The 16803-nt window shown below is 41.6% G+C and overlaps 1 protein-coding gene across 4 annotated transcripts in view; it reads right to left on the bottom strand.

Moving 5' to 3' along the window:
- The window catches only part of XYLB (xylulokinase), a 145590-nt gene that overhangs the window by 18557 nt on the left and 110230 nt on the right, over nucleotides 1-16803 (bottom strand). For all 4 annotated transcript variants that reach the window (XM_084619757.1, XM_084619759.1, XM_084619760.1 and 1 more), the window contains exon 16: nucleotides 1347-1405. In XM_084619757.1, coding sequence (XP_084475883.1) covers nucleotides 1347-1405 — 59 coding nt within the window. The remainder of the gene's footprint in view (nucleotides 1-1346; nucleotides 1406-16803) is intronic.

Genomic DNA, 16803 nt, shown 5'->3' with positions numbered 1-16803 from the left:
CCCTGAGGACACTGAAAAGAGGGAGGCCAGGGACACGTTTGGACTGTTGCTGTATTGTGCTTTTCCTTTGTTACCTTTCCTCTGAGGCCTGGAAGGGGTTGTGGAAGAAGGCCTAGAGGCAGACTGCAGTAGGTAGAAGCCCAGGGAAGAAGCAGGAGGTCTGAAGAAGCAGATCTCAATAGCCTGGTACACGGGCCCTAGGCTGAAACCCAGGATAGAAGGATGGACTTGGTTGTCCTATAGGCCACCAGCGAAAGGACTGGTGAAAGGCCTATAGGCCACCAGCGAAAGGACTGGTGACCAGACAAGGGTCAAAAGGTCTAGTGGGCCTAGAGTCAGGCTGGAGCCTTGGCACAAGGTTGCCAGACTATATCTGGACAGGACTCTCACTTACCTCGAAGTGGTGAGACTAAACCATGGCCTGGCCAGAGAGTTGAGTCACAAGACAAAAGTGGCACCCAGCAGACCCCAGTGGTGTGTCACCGAGACGACAGTGAGGAAAACCCTAACTCTGTCGCACCAAACCACAAGGCGGCACATTGGCTGGTAAGTCATTTTGTCAAAGACCTTTGTACTCTCAAAGCTGTTCTGGTGTTAGTGTGAAGTAAATTAGCAAGATCAGTCCACTTCCTACTGGACAACTGTCCTTGTCACAAATACTACCACCACAACTAGCACTAACAATCAAACTCAGGAGAGAGGTTGATGACTAAACGGGCCAGGGAGACTAAATTACTTTATCACCTAGAGGTTGTCCCTTCACAATGCGACTGAGGTATATTGGTGGGGCAGTATGCTGTAGATTGCACTGATACTGCCTATGCTGTATGTGTCCTGTGGGTGAATAGAGGACTTCCGCCTCCAGCACTCCCATAGGCATTACAGCTGAGATTTTCAAAAGTGTTCAGCATTGGCCTAACTTTGCTCTCATTGACATAAATGGTCCAACGTTGAACATTTTTTAAAATCTCACTTTAAATGCACTCTTACCAACAACTCTTTGGTTTGGTTGCTGAAATGATGTGACTTAAGTTATGAGACTTGGAGATCATCACCATTTCAGATACTTTCACAAAACTAGTAAGTTGTAAATACTCTTCAGAGAACTCAACTTGAAATTAGCATTGGATTAACCTGTAAAACGTGGAGAAATTATTATAATTTTGTTAATATACTCCACACAATATCTCAAAATTTGAACAACTCTTAAAATCTCAAATACTCTCAATCTTATGTGCAGCTATAGAGGCGGCAGACTCAGCACACGAATATAAAACTCTACTGCCAAAGCTGTTAATATCCAGTGCAATGTAATTTTCTTAACAAACTCAGCAGTCTGCACTTACCTGTAAGATCTCTTTATTATATGATGCTCCACCAGTGGCCAAAATCCTTGTTCTTGGCACTACAACACAATAGAAAGGTCAGTTAACTAAGTATCATCAAGATATATGCTATTTAATTGGGCAATTAGAGCACGCAAGTGGGAATAAGACTACATGGTTTCTGTCACTGACTTTACCACTGGCTTACTGTGTGACTCTGGGCAAATCCATAACCTACCTCTCCCTCAATTTTGCCAGCAGTAAAACGGAGGATAGCGCTGCTTAGCCACTGTTATAAAGCATGTTACAATCCATGGATAAAAAAGGCAATATAAGTAATGTAACTCTAATATTGTGGTACCAAAATCAGTAAGCTCTACTGAAGAGGGATACAGTAACAACGGCAAGATGATATTATGCTATAGTTCCGATTTGAGGTCAGCCTCAGTTTGGATCTCAGTTATGTACGTGCAAACTGACAGACAGCTTACAAAATCAGCAAAATTCTCAAAACACATCTCTTTGTGATGTTCACAATCACTAATCAGAGAAATTAGTGGCAAACTCCCTCTGCCTGAATGATAAGAATGTGTTTCAAAGAATAATAATAAGGGAGTTACTAATAGATTCTGATAAAATAGTCTTTCTGAACCTTCACCCAAAAAAGGAAAGAATGGTTACTTACCTTGCAATAACTGTGACTCTCCATACATATTTCACTTTGGTGCACATGTGCCCCATGCATTCAACACAGCAGTGTCTGTGGAGGCCGTGCCTGCCCTGGAGTTCCCTCTCACTTCCCATAGATGAGAGCATAAAGGGCAGGGCAGCCAGAACCTGCACTCAGGTCCTTTGCTAATAAGAATCCCCCACAAGCAGGACACCTATCAGTGGGGATGAAAGGCAAGATTCAGAATCTCTGTGGAAAACCCATCTGGAAGAATCATAGTTACTGCAAGGTAAATAATTCTTTCTTCTTTGAGAGGATTGTCCACACAGTTTCTACTCTTGGTGACTAACAAGCTGTTAAACCAGTGATAGGAGGCTGGTAAGCAGAGGCCCATTTCAAGAGTGACTGTAGGATACCTAACTGAACTAGCAACTGCTCTGAGAATAATGAGTAGTACCAGAGAATAATGAGTAGTAAAGGCCTGGATAAAACTTCACATTGCTGATCTACATATCTCTGCTGTGGGGATGCTACCCAAGCAGGCTGTGGAGGCCAGTCACCTGAACTCTGGTGGAATGAATTCTAATCTGTCCAGGTGGCTCTTTCCTAGCCATAACAGAGCAACTCCTGACACAGTCCAAGACCCACTTCATCTCTATGAAGACACAGGCTGCCCCTTATCCCTTCCAGCAAATATAATGAAGTGTCCAGGTGTACACCTGAATGGATTGGTCCTATTCAAGTAAAAGGATAATGCTCTCACAGCATCCAACATGTGAAGTCTCATTTCACTTGCTGTGGAATGTGGTTAAGGGCTTCAGGGCTCCACCTTGCAGCCATGGGAGGTAAGAAGGAACTGAGTGAAGATTATGGCTGCCCTGTTCTTTATGCGCACTGTTATGTGGAGCAAGACGACACTGAGAGCACAGGCATAGCCCCCAACAGACACTGCTGTTGAAAATAATCCAATCTTATGCTCATGTGCACCAAGAGCAGAATCTGTGTGGACAATATCTTGAAGAACTGAGCCCATACCTTTTGGGATATTAAAAATAGCACCCTATTCATCTTTGAATCAACATTTCAAGAAATGGCTCCTTCTCTTCATTAATAATTCCCTCACTGTCCTGTGTCTTGTCATTTGTTTTAATGCTTGTCAAAGCACACAATCTGTCTTTATGTCCATAACCCCAATTCAGCAAAGTACTTAAGTATATTAGTAGTAGAGCTGGTTGCAAATTTCACAATGAGACAGTGTTTCATTGAAAAATGCAAATTTCTCTAAACCAAAACTTTTTTTGGTCCATTTCACCAAAAGTATTGTTGGGAAGCTCTCTCAGGTTTAGGATGCGATTTCTGGGCAAAATGAGAGCAAGAGACTAGCCCACCTCAGACAGCCTGATGGTCAGGGCACTCACCTGGAATGTGGGTGACCCAGGTTTAAGTCCCTTGTCCTCAACAGGCAGAGCAGGGACTCAAATCCAGGTCTCCCACTTCCAGGTGAGTGCCCTGCCCATGGGGCTATTCTGGGCATGCTCTATGGTTTTTCACATAAAATTTCATAAGGTCTTAGTTTCACCCCAATGCGGAATGGGAACATTTTTGAAACCTTGAAAATTTTCAATGGATAGGAAAACCATTTCCTGCCCAGATGTGGGTAGTCCCATTGACTTCAAAAAGACTATTCATATGCTTAAAACAGGCAAATATTTAAATACCATTGCTGAAGTGGGGTTCACGTTTGTAATGTGCAGCATGAATTTATAGAATTAGATGTTTTGTAATAATCAATAGTAACTACTATTGTGTTTGGTACTGTTAAATGCTATAATGCTGAAGATCCCTCCCAAAGAGATATTTCACTGATTACATCTATATATCAGCCTCAATTTGGCCTGAGCTGAAGACAAAACACAATGGAAAAGGTGGTCAAACAGCTCTGGAGGCTACAAACCACTCTTTATATTCTACCTTTTAGAGAATTTGTAGTCAAAGCCCTGAACATAAAAAACAACAACAAAATGAAGATGTAGATTGCATAGGGTTCTCATACAATTCCTGAGCCTACAGTGACTTGATCAGGTAGAGACTTTATGACACAGCCAAAGCACTGCAAAGAGAACCTCACTTTACCAATACATTAATCTTATTTTCCTTTTGGTGCATATTCAGTGATGCACAAATTGAGTTTTAAAAGCCATTAAGATCTCTGTCAATGTCAGTAAACAAATCAACCAAATGGCAGAGTGATTCCTCGGGGGAAACAAGTTTCAATTATACCTACATAGAGTGACAGATCCCTGCCAAGATTATCAAAACAATATAATGCTGAAACAAATGAAAAATAACCAATAAATCACTGTGCCTGGAAACAAATCTGAACTCTTTATGGTTTGCCTATTAGTTAAATTTCTCTTTTGCTACACCTTCGGCATGATATTCTCAAAAAAACATCACATCCAAGATAAAAGCACCACATTTGAAAGTCATCCTGCAAAACAGACAGAAGTGAAAAACAGAAATAAGTTTACCTCACTTTGCCGCATGACAGTGACCAATTCAAAGAATGAGACTGGCTTCTGCCTCCAGCCACATGGGGAATGCATCATACAATGCCACTATACCAAGATCATGGAAGAACAAGTAGAAAATAAAGGTGATAAGGGCAAATAGGAGTCCAAATGAAAATTACAACCACTTCTTGGGTAAATTGCTTCTTTCAGCTACTTCTACCCATGCACACTCCAGCCCTTTGTCCTTTTCTATGCTTTTGTTATGCAAGCATCCAGCTTTGGATCACTGTAATAATATAAGAATATGTTGCTGTATATTTTAATTGACCAAGGTAAACATTGGACTACAAATTGCTTGTTTTGTGCATTATCCAGATTTGTATTAAGTGACGTCAGTATCTATACAGAAGACAATCCTTCAGTGTTGGCTCAGGGTCTCACGGCCATCGTGACTCATCGCTGAGTTACCTGAGCCTTCTCAAATGCAATGAGTCATCAATTACCCGCAGGGTTCAGCCAATCCACAGGTGAGGTTCCATCCTTGTGATCCCAAGGCAGGTATATAGGCTCCTGAGGGACACAGTCTCTCCAGTATGCTCGTCACTAACTGGCCAGGAACACTCCCCCTGCCAGTAGTTTCAACAGACTACCTTTGCTCCTGCCCATGTCTGTTCCCACTCCAGCCAGACCCTATTCCAGCTTTCATCTGCTTCTGCCTCACCTGGCCACTCTGACCATTTCACCAAACTGCCCTTTTCATGCTTGCTGAGATGGAAGCCTCTGTCACACCTGCTACTGAAATGTTGGAGTTAATTCAGTGCCTCCAGAGTCAACACCCTCTCTGCTCACAGATCCCGACAACCTCAGTACCCCCAGTGCAGCCAGATGCAGTACCTTTAGAACAAGGCCTGAAGGTCCTGCCACCAGGGAAGTTGGATGGGAACCACCAGAAGTTCTGCAGGTTCCTCAACCAATGCCATCTGTTTTTTCTGATGTGCACTGAGATGTAACGCACTGATCAGGGCAAAGTGGGGCTTGTTATCAGTTTATTGACTGGTAAAGGGGGGGGGAGGAATAGCTCAGTGGTTTGAGCATTGGCCTGCTAAACCCAGGGTTGTGAGTTCAATCCTTGAGGGGGCCATTTAGGGATCTGGGGCAAAAATTGGGGATTGGTCCTGCTTTGAGCAGGGGGTTGGACTAGATGACCTCCTGAGGTCCATTCCAACCCTGATATTGATATGATTCTATGAAGCTCTAGACTGCACCTTGCCTCTCCTAGAACAGTCAAGCCAGGTCCTTGGCAATTTTGACAAGTTCCTCCATGCCTTCTCACTCATATTCGACGGCCCAAATCATACTCATACCGCCAAAGCTGCCTTGCAGTTTCTTAAACAAGGTGTTGATCCATCTTGGCATATGCCACCCATATTCAACGTTTGCTCACTGACATGCAATAAACAAGGAGGCACAGATCTATCATTCCTGTCAGGGTCTAATAGATGACATAAAAATGAGTTGGGCTGAGTAGACCGTCACACCCTCCCCCCCCCAGACCCCTATGGTGCTGAACTCAGATACTGAACTATGCATACAGATTGAGAACCAACTGTTCAAATAGTGCCAAAAGAAAAAAATAGTGCCATGTTCTACCCCAGTGTAGTCTGGTCCCATTCCAGCCACTACCACAGCCAGTCCCAGTGTGACAGCCTGTGAAGATCAAAGTGATGCAAAGACACCTCATGGACTGGGAAAAGGAGTATCAGCAACATAACAGCCTTTACCTATACTGTGGTGGGCAAGGCTATTTTGCCACCAAATGCTCCCTCAAATCCAGACCTGCGGCAGATCAGAGTAACAACCACATACAGCCCCTTTAGAAGGGTCACAGCTGGACATAATCACCAGATTGGGTGCCCCAAGCCAACCCCCTCTTCTATCAAAATGTATTTTAACAGCTGTGGACTGTTGTCATCCCCACCTGCAAGTCTTGCTCCATTTCTTGTCCTGTCTACACATGAGGTGAACTGCTCCCAATTTGTACTTGTGGATTCTGAAGTCTCCAGTAATTTTATAGATGCTGGATTTGATAAGACTAATCAACTTCCGGTACAGAGAAAGCACACCTCAGACCTGGTGGAATTGATTGATACTGTTCTCTGGTCCTGTTACCAATGAATCTATGCCCCTTTGGTTTGAAATCCAAAACCTCCAAAAAACCCTGTAATGTAACTTGATCAACTCACTCTACTTCCACGTAATACTTGGCATCCCCTGGCTCATGATCCAAATATCTTTTGGAAGATTTGAGGTACAGTGTGAGTCGGGCTACTGCCAGCAGTGATGTTTAGCCAAGTCAGGCACCAAGGAAACAAGAAACAGCATGGGGAAGGCCACTTCCTTCTGTGTCCAGCAAATTCAAGGAGGTAACAATTTACCAATCCCTGAAAAATATTGAGATTTTGCCAATGTGTTTGACAAAAGAAATGATGATATCCTACCCCCACATCAGTCCTGCGTCTGCCCCAATGATTTACAGCCCAGGGCCAAAATTCCATTTGAATGGATTTATCCCTTGTCAAACCAGAATTCCAAGCCCGACAGGAATACCTTGATGAGAACCTGGCAAAAAACATTACCTGTCTTTTGTCAATGTATAGGTGAACAATGATTTATTGTCTCTTGTGAAGTCTTTCCTGCCTCAATCCATTTGCGGTATTACTGTTGTTGACCACTATACACCTGGCCCCCAACTCAAACTTCACAGTCAAGAATGGGGTTCTCCCATTAAAAGATCGGATCTATGTCCCCAGTGGCCAACCACATCCAGCTCTACTCCAGCTATGTCACTACTCATCCCTGGCTGGCCATTTCAGTCACTGGAAAATGATGAAGTTAGCCTCTTGTAATTTCTGATGGCCAAAAGTACATCAGTCTATGAAGTCTTACATTAACTCCTGCAACATGTGTGCTTTGACAAAAACCTGTGCACTTTGGTTTCACTGATGGCTCTATCCCAACGCTGGTCATCTCTGTGGACTTTATTATTGATCACTCCAATTTCCAAGGCCATGTGGCCACAATAGTTATCACTGACCTCCTCATAATGATGTCTTTTTTTGTGCCCTGCAGGAAAATCTCTACTGCAGAGGTGACAGCCCAACTATTTTTAATCACATCTTCAAGCTCCATGGTTTACCACTGGACATTACATCTAACCAAGAATCGCAGTTCATTTCCCATTGTTGGCAGGAACTGTTCAAGCTCTTGGATGTTAATTTATAAGCCTCCTCAGCCTATGGGAAGACAGAACAAGTAAACCAAATTCTGGAGCATCATCTCTGCTGTTTTATCAGTTACCATCAGAATGATTGGGTGCCACTTCTTCACTTTGCCAAGTTTACATACAATAATTCTGACCACAAATCAATCCACCAAAGTCCTTTTTACACCAACTATGGTTTCCAGCTTTGGTTTCACCTGTCCATACTACCAGTTTCTCACATTCTGACAGCCTCTAAGCACCCACACCACAACCATGAAGAATTAAAAACCCACTCAGACTCCACCATGACTCCACCAATGTACAAACAATACACGGACCTCAGTTGTCAGAATACCCCTCAAATTGTGGTCTGGGATAAGGCATGGCTCTCAAAACAAAAACACCTTGTACCAGCCCTCAAGGAAGTTAGGACACCAATATCTCAGCCCATTCCAGGTCATCCAATAGATTAAGCTGGTGGCTTTCAAATTCCAGCTACCCAAGATGACAAAGGCTCCTATAAGTTCCATATTCCCGTGCTGAAAAAGTGCAACTCCTTTTCTGGATGGATGAAGCCACCTCCTCCCCCTGTCATGATCCAGTGGCAGGAAGAATGCCTGGTGAATCAGATCCTGAACTCCAATATTCTCCAAGGGAAGCTCCTATTCCTCACTGATTGGGAGGTCTATGACTCAGTTGATTGCTCCAGAAAGCCAGCCAACAACATACATGCTCAACCTGCTTTTGGAATTCCATTGGTCACACCCCAACAAACTGGGCCCCGCAATGCCTGGTATGTATCTTTTGAGGGTGTGTGATGGGATGACTCATCCCTAAGTTATCTCTGAGCCTGCTTAAGTGCAATGAGACATCAATTACCTGCGGGCTTCAATTAATACACAGGGAAGGTCCCACTCAGGGAGTCCAGATGACTCAGGATCACCAACTGGCCAGGAACAATCCCCATGACAGTAGTTTCAACAGACTACCCTTGCTTCTGTTCCAGCCTGCTCCTGCTCTAGCCTTTGACTGTTTCTATTCCAGCCAGCCCCTGTTGCAGCCTGCATCTGCTCCTGCCTTAGCCAGCCACCCAGTGACTGACACTCTGTATAGAGAGCTGGTGACTGAGAGTGAAGATTACACCTTTGCAATTACCTCTTGCAGTATGAAGTTAACAGAAACTTCTACTCCTTTTGGATCAGAGGACGTATTTCATTTGTAGAGACTATTAGATCTGACTGGGATTCAGCCATTAAAGGAAAATACACTTCCAATGGTAATCCATTCTATCAGTGACTTGGTAGAACATAAGGACCTTTGGTTCTTGAATAATTCAGTAGTTCAGAAGTATAAGCAGGTTGACATATTTCCAATTAAATGTTTTTAAAATAACAAATGGTCTTTCAAAAATATTTTTAAGTGGATGTTAATTATTTTTCTTTTTCACTTAATATTTCATACCTTCTATGCCTTTTCATATTGTTGTGATTCCCCCCCACACACACACAATTGATATTTTTGGCTTATCTAAAACCTTCTGTGAAAACGGTTGATATCTAAATAGTTTTCAACAATTTTTGATAAGCCAAAATGTAATTGTTTTTGAAGAAAATGTCAATAAAATATTGTGAAATTTTGAAAACGTAAGAAAGAAAGAAAAATGGCTGTTTTGAATACTTCAAAATAAAAACCGAACCAACATTTTGAAATTTTTGCAGAAACTATTTTTGGATTTTTCGACCTTTCTATTTCAAAGAGTTCTCTCAGGTCTCCTTGCTCTATAGTTGATTTATAGACTAAACCAATGTAATGTATGGAGTGAAGTTCAGAGACCATGTGGCACTTATCAGAATGTTTCTAGTAGTTGACAGCCTGGTAAATTCTAGGTGTCTCCAACAAAGTCTGATCTACTTGTCTATCTATATTGCAGCAAGATGGATCAAAGTAAAATCTGCTTGGCTGCTTTTGTGGAGGCAGATCTGTATATGGAGGCAAAGACTACCCTTCTTGGGTTTCAGCAAGTTATGCTCATTGAGGAGGTAAAGGTTTCAAGAGAATGGGTCTGAAAAAGCCTGAGTTTTGATGACTTTTAGGTTATGACAGGTTTCAGAGTAACAGCCGTGTTAGTCTGTATTCGCAAAAAGAAAAGGAGTATTTGTGGCACCTTAGAGACTAACCAATTTAACCAACCATCTGGACCCCATGGAAAAGAAGCCCTTGAGGAATTCCACCATGATTTCAACAATTTCCATCCCACCATCAACCTCAGCCTGATCCAGTCCACACAAGAGATCCACTTCCTGGACACTACAGTGCTAATAAACGATGGTCACATAAACACGACCCTATACCGGAAACCTACTGACCGCTACTCCTACCTATATGCCTCCAGCTTTCACCCTTACCACACCACATGATCCATTGTCTGCAGCCAAGCTCTGTGATACAACCGCATTTGCTCCAACCCCTCAGACAGAGACAAACACCTACAAGATCTCTATCAAGCATTCTTACAACTACAATACCCACCTGCGGAAGTGAAGAAACAGATTGATAGAGCCAGAAGAGTATCCAGAAGTCACCTACTACAGGACAGGCCTAACAAAGAAAATAACAGAACACCACTAGCCGTCACCTTCAGCCCCCAACTAAAACCCCTCCAACGCATTATCAAGGATCCACAACCTATCCTGAAGGATGACCCAACACTCTCACAAATCTTGGGAGACAGGCCAGTCCTTGCCTACAGACAGCCCCCCAACCTGAAGCGAATACTCACTTGCAACCACATACCACACAACAGAACCACTAACCCAAGCACCTATCCTTGCAACAAAGCCCGTTGCCAACTGTGCCCACATATCTATTCAGGGGACACCATCACAGGGCCTAATAACATCAGCCACACTATCAAAGGCTCGTTCACCTGCACATCCACCAATCTGATATATGCCATCATGTGCCAGCAATGCCCCTCTGCCGTGTACACTGGTCAAACTGGACAGTCTCTACGTAAAAGAATAAATGGACACAAATCAGATGTCAAGAATTATAACATTCAAAAACCAGTCGGAGAACACTTCAGTCTCTCTGGTCACTTGATTTCTGATCTCAAAGTGACTATCCTTCAACAAAAAAACTTCGAAAACAGACTCCAACGAGAGACTGCTGAATTGGAATTAATTTGCAAATTGGATACAATTAACTTAGGCTTGAATAGAGACTGGGAATGGTTGAGTCATTATAAAAAGTAACCTATTTCCCCTTGTTTATTCCTCCCCCACTGTTCCTCAGACGTTCTTGTTAAACCCTGGATTTGTGCTGGAAATGGCCCACCTTGATTATCATACACATTGTAAGGAGAGTGATCACTTTAGATAAGCTATTACCAGCAGGAGAGTAGGGTGGTGGGAGAGAAAACCTTTTGTAGTGATAAACACCCATTTTTTCATGGTTTGTGTGTATAAAAACATCTTCTGTATTTTCCACAGTATGCATCCGATGAAGTGAGCTGTAGCTCACGAAAGCTTATGCTCAAATAAATTGGTTAGTCTCTAAGTTGCCACAAGTCCTCCTTTTCTTTTTAGGTTATGGTCCATCTCTTCTCTCAGTCTCTCTTCTGAAGGTGAGGTGGCTGGGTTGTTATTTATTTTAAAGATTGTGCTTTTTTTATTTGTACAAACTGTGTATTTTAGTGAATGATATGCATGTAATTGGGTACATGTTATAAACAACCACCCAATCATTTATGTACAAAGAGACACAACGACATCATTCATCCATCATTATCAACTGTTTTCAGCTGACTATGGTTGAACTTCTCAGGGGCTGCCATCCGTCCCTTATGGCAGTGCACAAAAGGTACTTAAATGAGTGCTGCTGAAATAACCTAACAACTGTAACAAACATAATTCATGGATTAAATCTTTTGACAGTTCATGGAATTGGTTTAAACATTGTTTTAATTAAAGCCGCACCTACAGTACACACACACTGATGTGAAGAGCTGTAGCTTTGTAGAGGGTTGACACACAATATTTTCCCCTACTGTGTGCGTCCTAGCACTGCTAGGTGTAATGTAAGATCTATGAAAAGAAGGACTCCTGCAGGGTACACATCTGCTACACATATCTTATCTGCTGTAAGAAACATATCGGCTTTGTTTTAATATTGGTTAAAACAGTAATGCCTGTAGAAAAAAGAAAGAAGCAAAAATAGCATCAGTTTACTGGTGCAATAGGTAGGAGTGACACACATTTTCCTATACAAGTTCTGTCTGCATCTATCTACTTTGAATGGAATCCTACTCTGCCTAAGGAATGCCCTCTCGGACCTCAGACCTCTAGCCGTCATCTCTGAGGGCAGGGACCTATGTCCCTTCTCTCTGCAGACTGTGGTTTTAGGCCGCAGTCCCCTTACAGTCACTGTGATGCTCTCCAAGCAGGTCTGACTAAGCATCTAGCCTCTACACTTTGCTTTGTGTCCAAGGGCTACAACCAGGGAATGCCAGTGACTACAAGTAACCCAAACAGGTTTTTCAAAGCAGAGTACATTTAAGGACAAAAACATGCAGCGAAAAAAACACAGAACAAAATAAATGTCAAAACACATACTAAATGTGCCAGAAGTCACTCATTTTCCACAGAGGGGAGTCTGGCAGGCTGAAGTCCTTCCAGCCCTCCAACAGATTTGGGGTCCTTTTATTGAATCAAATAGAAGGCTTCTCTGTCAGCCTTTTAAAATAGAACTCTTGCTTTGTAACCCAGCTTTTAAAACTTTTAAAACTTCTTTTAAAAACTCAGCCTTTTAAAATAGAACTCTTGCTTTGTAACCCAGCTTCCTGAAAACAGGTAAACACAGTCACAGCCCCTTCTTCCCCAGAGGTCAAGCCTCAAAAGGCTGGGTATAACCAGCTTTGGGATTTTGCATTAATTATCTTCTAATGATTCCAGATTCCACAGGAAATCCTCCAGTGAGCCAGAAACATATAAATACATACAACATGTATTGATACAAAAGGCCGTGAATATTCTAAAGGCTCACATTTTTCTGGCCCATTTGAATACAATGGTCTTTGAAGTGCTCATGCTTTCAAAGCTGGCTCAAACATTCAGATAACATTCCTAATATTAAATACAATAAATAGTCTCAAGATAGGCCTGTGTTCATTATATCTGTCACAGTGAGCAGATCATTGAATTAACTATTACGAATATGTACTATGGGCCTAATCCAAAGACCACTGAAGTCTATGGAAAGACTCCTGTTGACTTCAGTAGTCTTTGGATATCAGGTCCTATTTCAATCATGGCACAATAATGTGTCCAAATCTGTCCTAATTATGCTCATAAGATCTCAATGAAGTCAGAGGGCAGAATTTGATCCAACATTTTTAAGTTTAAAACCAATTTCAATCCCTGAATATAAATATCACAGTTAGGCTTAGATTTAGTTTGCGCCCCAAATTCCACACCCACGGTGTCATTTGAAACTCTGGAGAAGACAGTTTCCTTTCCTTAGTCCAAGTAGCTCAGCAGTATCTACACGTTCTAAAAAGTTTTATGGAGTTGGAACTTTCTTCTCCTTCATGGCTCGGCCCCCTAAATAAAATAGCATGATGAAACAAGCATTCAAGATGCAACATCACCTCATTCCAGCAATAAATGTGATTGCAAATAACTGCAATTTATGATTTACAAGTAAAGGCAAAAATCAATCCCTTCTTTATTTTCCTGATTAAACCCCAAACTCTGCAATTTAATGAAAAACAAAAACCGTGAGTTTATATTTGTGTTATTTTGTCTGATTTACAAAACAAACCCTTGAGAATTGTTCCTACCTATAAATCCACATACACCACCTCCAAAAATCATGTTAGTCTGTCTTATTATTACAAAGTTGGCAAAATTAATCTCATGCTCTTTAGTGAACAGTTCAAGGATTCCCCTTGCCATGTACCTTAAAGCCTGATCACACACACAAAATACCAATTGCCCCTTTGTGCCCCTCCAAAAGGTACTCAGCAACTTGCAGCGCCAGACCCTTAGTCACAAGCATGTCTGCCAGACTGTGGTATAACACAGCTTCACACATTCCATTCAGTTGTGAATACTTTAACTCACAATAAAGACAAAATACTGCTGCAAAACAGGTTTCACTGCAGTTTAGATCTAGCTGAAGAGGGCATAGATGGCACTAACTGGAATAGCCAAGTTCTGGATCTGGTAAAACAGTACAAACAATCTGCCTAAAATGATTCTGAACCCTGGTTTAAAGACAAATGGATAGAATTCCGTCATCCCTGCTATACTAAAAAGCGAAAATTGAAAAGCTAGGTCAAGTGTTATTTATTTTTATTTCAAAACGATAGCCACACTGGAGAAAACATGGGAGGAACGAACAAGTGCATCTACTTCAAAAATTTGCAAACCGGTCACTTGGTCTACAGTTAACCTCTTCATTAAGCACTACAAGGTTGATCTTTTATCTTCTCCTTTGGCAGGAAGCTGCTGCAGGAGGTGGCCCAGAAATAATAGATGTTTGAGCAAGCTCACAAAAAGGGGTTACTTCTTTCCTACAAAACTTTTATTTCTGACGTAAGTAATTTTAAATGATATAAAAAAAAAAGATAACCTCCAGGGCCTAATCCTGATGAGCTCACCAAGACAAACTGCCACTGACTGAAAGAGAAACATTTGCTTGCTGAAAGCAAGGCTACGAAAACAAGGGAATCTATTCAAGTGTTTTCCCATTTAAACAAAAAAGTTCCATGTGAAGCACCAAAGATGGAGGCAGCACTACTGGGCAAGCAAACATATCAAGCTTGAAACATTCATTCTCTGCTTCTGGACAATGTAGGGAATATATTGATCGTATAGAACAGCGTTCAGCTCTTCACTAACCTGCTATGTGAGCATGGGCAAGTCACTCCACTTCTCTGTGCCTCTTACTATGTGTACATACAGCACCTAGTATAGTGGCGTCCCGATCTCAGTTGGGCCTATGAGACACTGTTACACACACACACCCCCCCCCTCTCTTTGAAAGTGAATTTTTAACAAGGGTCTCTTGTGGGCCCCAGGAACTCCCTCCATCCCATTACTGGTAAAATTAAGACCTGTTGATATGTATGATGTTTTTAATTTAACTGAAAAATAATCACAGACAAACTAATAGGCCGAACGATTTTTTTTTTTTTAAGAATTGCCCTAAATCAGGATTAAAGTGTTCTGACTCTCAGTGTATCTTAACAGGCAAGTTCTAGGTAGCTAGCCATTCACTGGGCTGGGGTCTTATAAATTGGATGCTGTTGCCAAGCAACAGTAGGTGCTAAGGAATGAAATACAGTCTGTAGAGACCTAATAGCCTGAAGAAAAACAGAATCACAATCCAAGATTTATGGCGTATTTAAAAAGGAGACAGAGAATGTCACAAACACAAATACACACTATTAATTTATTGTAAATATAATTAGTATGTTTTCATAACGCATAATTAACTAGCAAAACAAAAGAAAACTGTTAGGTGAAATGCTTTATATTTTTCTTTATTAAGCTTAAGTAGACAGTCAAAAGATTCTTAAGAAATTAATCCATTAAGACCGAGCCCTGACATCTACCATGAAGAGATTTCAGAAAAAGAATTCTGTGTTGATAAAGAACACTACAATTGCCAGTGGTTTATCTAGGATATCTACATATCTGTGTTTTTCTGCCATGCTCATTGACATGGCATCTGCTCATCAGAAAATTCTGTGTAAACCTATTAAGATTTAAAAATATTTTTAGCAAGTAAATTAGAATACATTAACACAACTCATCTGTGTTCACCCATCATGCATATTTTATACTACTCAGGCAAACTGCCTTTAAATGATATACCAGAGCTATGCAGGATACACTGTAGCATAGTGAACAATGTAATCCTGTGATAAAGGTAACTGTTTCCATAGATGTAATAGTTTATTTGATGGACTGTGTATTTTAATCTGCAAATACACAAGGAAGATTGGGCCAAAAGTTTTGGTTGTAACCAAGAGAAGGGGCTAACTGAAAGCCTAACAAGATCAAGTTGACCCAACAGAAACAAAAGAAGCTGCAGCAGCAGCAGCAGGATTGCAACTTTGTTGTGACCTCCTTCCAAGTCTCAATTCCATGGGCCAAATTCTTCCCTGAGTTAAGGCCACTCCGGTCCCTTTCACTTTTGCAGAGTGGCCTTAAATGCTGCATAGTTGTCCACAGAAAAAATATAGAGGGATCTCTGGTAGCACAGAACTGTCTTAGTGGCTGTTATATCACCATCTGTTTCTGCAGCTATATTGGGGGTGAAGGAAAGTGGGCATGACTGGATCTTCCCTGCACCTCAGTAACCTCTGAAATACCATAATTGCCCCTTTGAGTCACTGGCAGTCAGAGCATTCTAATGAGCTGCCATAAATTATACTAAGTTAAGACAGGGGACCAAATTGGTGCACAGCCAGACATGAATAACTTTGAAGACACCTTCCTCTGCACCTCTGGTACAGATATAATACAACAGCTTTTCAATTTTAATGACTCTGGATCTAACATGTCTTATATTGACATAGTCTCTAATAATATCTTTCCATGTCATGAAACCACTCCAAGTAGCAATCTCTTTTCAACAGAAGCTCAGGATTGACATAACAAGGGTTTATTTCAGGTCTGGATTCAGGTACATTAGACAGAACTAAGTGTGAAAGCATACAAGGAACAAGCCTGAAATAACCTTGGCTTTAACTAGGGTTATAAATTGCTTGTTCTAATGTGCAATAAATGTCCAAATTCAATCACACAGAATTAAACAAGGGTTTATGGGGGAAAGGGAGACAGTGAAGCTGACTTTGTATATCTTGGATCTGTATTGTACCATTTATAGAACAGTCACAAAAGGGCTCAACTCTAGTAAGACTAAGTCCATCATGGGGCACTGGTAATTGATGGCAATAAACAAAAGGGAACCCAGGGCTCTTCGGAACCCTGTCATTCATTCACTGAGTCCAATCAAATCCTG

The sequence above is a fragment of the Lepidochelys olivacea genome, assembly GCF_965140295.1.
Source record: "Lepidochelys olivacea isolate rLepOli2 genome assembly, chromosome: 2".
Lineage (NCBI taxonomy): Eukaryota > Metazoa > Chordata > Testudines > Cheloniidae > Lepidochelys > Lepidochelys olivacea.
This window is presented reverse-complemented; position numbering and strand designations above follow the sequence as displayed.